Source organism: Triturus cristatus, chromosome 4_1, assembly GCF_964204655.1.
Source record: "Triturus cristatus chromosome 4_1, aTriCri1.1, whole genome shotgun sequence".
In the NCBI taxonomy this organism is placed as follows: domain Eukaryota; kingdom Metazoa; phylum Chordata; class Amphibia; order Caudata; family Salamandridae; genus Triturus; species Triturus cristatus.
Window position 1 is genome coordinate 1,115,485,410 of NC_140585.1, and position 4,670 is coordinate 1,115,490,079.

Sequence of the window (4,670 nt, forward strand, 5' to 3'; positions counted from 1 at the left end):
AAGGCGCTGTGCCATCCTCCAATTGACAGGCGACGCATCCCGGGCTCCAGCAGTCCAGATCCGTGGGGTGGGCGCTCCTGGGTCACTTCGGGGGCAGGTGGTGGAGAGCAGGCGCATCCTGACCGGAGCAGCAGGGAAGAGAGTAAAGCCTCACATTTAGTGATCGTATTACTTCAATTTATTTTTTATGCTCATTAACCCTGTCTGGACACAGGTCCCACCACATTAGTACTAGTTGTGTACCAAAATATAACAATAAGCAACAGAAACGTGATCAGCCAACCTTTGCGAAGTGCCTCGCTTCAGCTGCTCTGGTCCACTCACTCTCATCTTAGCATTGCTACCCCTAGCCCTTGCCTGCAACATACACAGCATACAACACTGACACGCGTGGATAAAATATGTGTTGCAAGTCTGTTTGGAAAGCAATGATCTGCTGATCTGTTTACATCATATGCACTCTGTAATCTACTTGGTACACGTTGTTTGCAGCAGGCATATTAATCCTCTGCACTAACTTCACCTAAGTCAAAACCTCAACTTTACAAAACACCGAGCTCTCTCCAGGAAGATAATTAATCACACGAGTTTTCTTGACATTTATGTGAAGTCTGGTAATTGCCGGGGGCTCGCCATTAATAAATAAATAGGGCAGACGTGCTTTAAAATCTATAATAATGTTGCCCAGCAATAGTCAGAATGGCGATGCAGGAGGTCTAGAAGAGGTGAAAAAACAACTAAGCCTTATTAACAAGCGCATGGTCTGTGAAGTACTGGGGGGGGGGGGGAGGGGGGGCGGCGGCTGTGTGTGTGCCTGAAGCTAATTCAGCCCGGGCCGATGGGGGAGGGGGGTGTATGCACTGACCGCAACCTGCCAGGCCAGTGCAAGCTCTTGCATCCCTCTCTTTCTCTGCCTGCCATTGCGCTCCATGCTTCTGAAAGGCGATAAAAAAACACGTGAAGTTGCTTTCAAATGTCCGATCCTGCAGCAGCCCACTTCCAAAGTCCATACATGACAGAAACCCGATTGAAGGCCCCATTCTCCCGATTTTTTTTTTTTTTTTTAAATCTCCCACTTTGGTTTTCTGAAATGCTGGCATGTATGTTATTGTACCCTGCAGATGGGAAACCTATGCTATGACGTAGCATCAGTGCGGGCCTCTGGTGTGGTCAGCAGAGCTCCAAGTGAGGCTGCCAGGGCTGGGCTCTGGATGAAGCCTGCATGGAAGGCCCCAGTAGTTTGCGCAACAAAAAGGGACCCCATGTTTCTAGCAGCACTGACAAGTGTGTGTGTGGGTGGGTGGAGCGGCACCCTGCTCCTCAGGCCGCCAGATTGGTATTTACAACTATGGCTTAAAAGATTCAGCCCCCCCCCCCCCCGAAATTTCCTTACCCCCCCCCCCCCCTGAAATTTGGCTCTAGTTGTGCCTCTGCTATGCAAAGGTAGATTTAACCATAGCTACAGAGGCGCCAGTAAAGCCTCTAAATAGTATGTTTTTGTGTGCGTGCGTGTTTATCAAGAACATCTCCATGTAAATTCATTACATAGTGGTTGCAGCTATTCTGTAGTGAAGGTTAGAACATGTAACCCGTAGGAAAAGTATTTTGGGTTTTGCAAAAATACCTTTTTGTTTTTCCCCCCTTCTTAGAGCCCCTGCATCTCCATTCTGCCGATTGCTGGAAGAACCCCTCCCCTCCCCCCCCCCCGAAATTTGACTGTAGTTGCGCATCTGGGAGCTATGTAAGTATATTTACGCCGCTGGTCCTTATTACTGTTGAACTGTATATGAATGTTTGATACTGTACACATGGATTCAACATTCCCCTTTCATTAAGCTGAACATTCTCCTGGCAATAGGTTACCTGACCTGCATCTGTATATACATCGCATTTATTTGGACTTTTTTAACGCGTGAATTTGGCCTAAGGGCTTTCGACCACAAAGTATTATTCACTTTTAGGCAAGCTGGAGGTTAGCTAATGTGCATACATCCAGAACCGAATTCTTTCTAAAAGCATGATGGGTAAAAAGCATTTAGGGTACCAGGGATACAGATTTTTAATGTTTTCAACCAAAAGTACTCAGAAACTGCAAATTGCCAGTTTTCGTGAATGTTCCTGTTAGTGGCCTGATGGCTGAAGGTTTTGCTTCAAGGTAGACTTTTTGTTTGGTGTCATCAAGCTTTAAAGATAAAATGGATTCTTATGCTATCACCAATTAGTGGCTTCATTATTTTTTCAACAGTACACAACCGGTTTCTAAGTGTTTCTTTTATGATCTAGTTTGCGCAGAACAACATGCCCCGCAGAATAAAGACGGCAGAAGATTATGTGCTGGAAAACAAAGATTTCATGGTTGAAGAAGTGCGTGGGCAAAAGATGTTAATTTGCAGGTTTTGCAGAGTGACTGTCCCAATAGTAACTGGGAAGACTGCAAGCCGAATTGCTGAACATCTTGTTACCAAGACCCACTTGAAATTGAAAGAGCCACCTAATAGCGACAGCCTATGCCAGATGTCTCTTGCTGAGACAATGACACGCTTCAAAAGAAAACGTGAGGAAGAAAAGGATGTGGCACATGAATTTGTACGTGCCCTAGTGCAATCTGGAACCAGCTTACACCAAGCCGATGGACCGATTGGTAATCTGTTCCGCAAGCGTGCACCAGCATGCAAAACATTACCAAGAGCAACACAAATGTATGAGAAATACCTACCAGAGGTGTTCCTTGCAGATATCGAACATATTTCAGAGTTACTCCAGGGTGATGTAAAGATCTCTGTTACCCTTGATGAAACCCCAGAGATGCGTGGCGACCCAGCAGTGGCAGTGCTAATCACATTTTGTGATGCAAAAAATGGATGGTACAGACGTACCATCATGGCAGATCTAGATGTACTGGAAACATGCAACGCAGTGTCACTTGGGATGCTGCTGCAGAGAGTTCTGACAAAGTTTAACAAAGATTGGAGTGACATTGTTTGTATTTGCAGCGATTCCGCTACGTATATGAAAAAGTTATGTGATGACCTTTCAAAAGCAATACCTGAGCTGAAGTGTTTCCCTGTAAGAGACCCATGCCATTTGCTAGATGGTATGCTGAAAGCAGCTCTCCAATCTTCTGAGCTAATGAAGAATGCTATTGATTTTGTAGTCCATTCAGGTGCACTGTTTCGGTATGCGCGGGAACTAAAACGCAAATATTTCTCTTTTTGTGTTTTGTGTGGCAGCAAAGAAAAAGTAATCCCAACTGTGTCATTTAGTCGGTGGTTCTCAGTCCTAGAGGCCGTGAATGCAATTTTATCTATGTGGCGACCGTTTACTGATTTTTTGCTTAGTGATGATGCAAAAGGCAAGAAATGTGAGGATCTTCGGGTGCATATTGATAGCGATGTAAAAAAAAGTACATTGTACTGCATTCTTAGATTCCTACAAGAAAATATGACTGCTGTAGTGGACATAATCAAAAAACTAGAGTCAGAAAACACCCTGGTCTACCAAGTGTTCAGCATCATTGGTGTAGATGTCAAACATCTCCTCGAGAGTAGGCTAGGCGACACTTTTAGTGACTTTGGCACTGCAACATGTTCCCTGTTAGAATGCTTGCCACTTGGTAAGCAGAGAAGTGTTGAGGACCAATTCAGGAAATTTTATTTCACAATGCATGAGAAATGGCTAGCTATGATGCATAGAAATGTCCCTTCACCAACCATGGCGTTTGAAGCCAATGAAGCCTCACTTTGGTACTCTGCGCAAGTGTTAGATCCCTTCCGTAAAGGGGAATTTTCTCCAGATTTTGCAAACTACAGCTTCATTTTTGACCGCTTTGACACCTCGGAGGGCATATGCACCCAGTTCAACGCATATGTCGCAGAACCTGGCCCAGAGAATGTCAACCTTGAGGTGCACCAATACTGGCATGGAAAGCTATGTCAGTGGCCAGAGTTGGCACATTGTGTACTGTCTGTTTTGGCGTTGCCAGTCTCAAGTGCCAATGTCGAGAGGGCCTTTTCCCAAATAAAAGTGTACATGGGTAGGAAAGAGAGAGCGCGAATGACCAAAGATTCACTGAAAAAATATTGTATGGTGTACTACAATAAATTCGACTTGTAAAGATGTACTTTAACCTCTTATACACTGTACATAGACTGTCTATATTCCATGCACCAATTAAGAAAGCAAACAATAATAAAAGCAAAGCGTCCCAAAAACACCGGTAAAACACCGTTTCAGTTGTTTTTTTGGGGGCGAAAATGAGTAACCACTGAAAAGCACTGTTTTTTTGAGGTTTTGAAATCACTGGAAAACACTGAAAGAACACCACCAGAATTCACCAAAAATAGAAACTGAAAACAGGAAAGCCTAATTATTCAATATGAGAACTGGCAAGGACTGCGTCTTTGGGGAGGGTGAGGAGCACCTGGCTGGCAATGGTACACCAGATGATGATGAGATGCAGTGCGCATGTCATGGTGTAGAGGTGGATCCTGGACACATTGTAGACTGACACGATGAGACATGATACCTGTGCCATGTGTCCCACAACGACACCATACTACATGCAGAGGCCTGGAGTACCACTCCCATGGCCTTGTTGGGGTACAGATCCGGTGGGGAGTAGGAGGGACATGACCTGGTTGGATGCAACAGATGTATTGGGTGGACATTGA

General features: G+C 44.9%; 1 protein-coding gene across 1 annotated transcript; it reads left to right on the plus strand.

Moving 5' to 3' along the window:
• Nucleotides 1-2,298: 2,298 nt before the first annotated feature.
• LOC146856107 (uncharacterized) lies at nucleotides 2,299-4,113 on the plus strand. Its single transcript, XM_085650701.1, has one exon. The coding sequence runs from the start codon at nucleotides 2,299-2,301 to the stop codon at nucleotides 4,111-4,113; it is 1,815 nt and encodes a 604-aa protein (XP_085506827.1).
• Nucleotides 4,114-4,670: the final 557 nt, after the last annotated feature.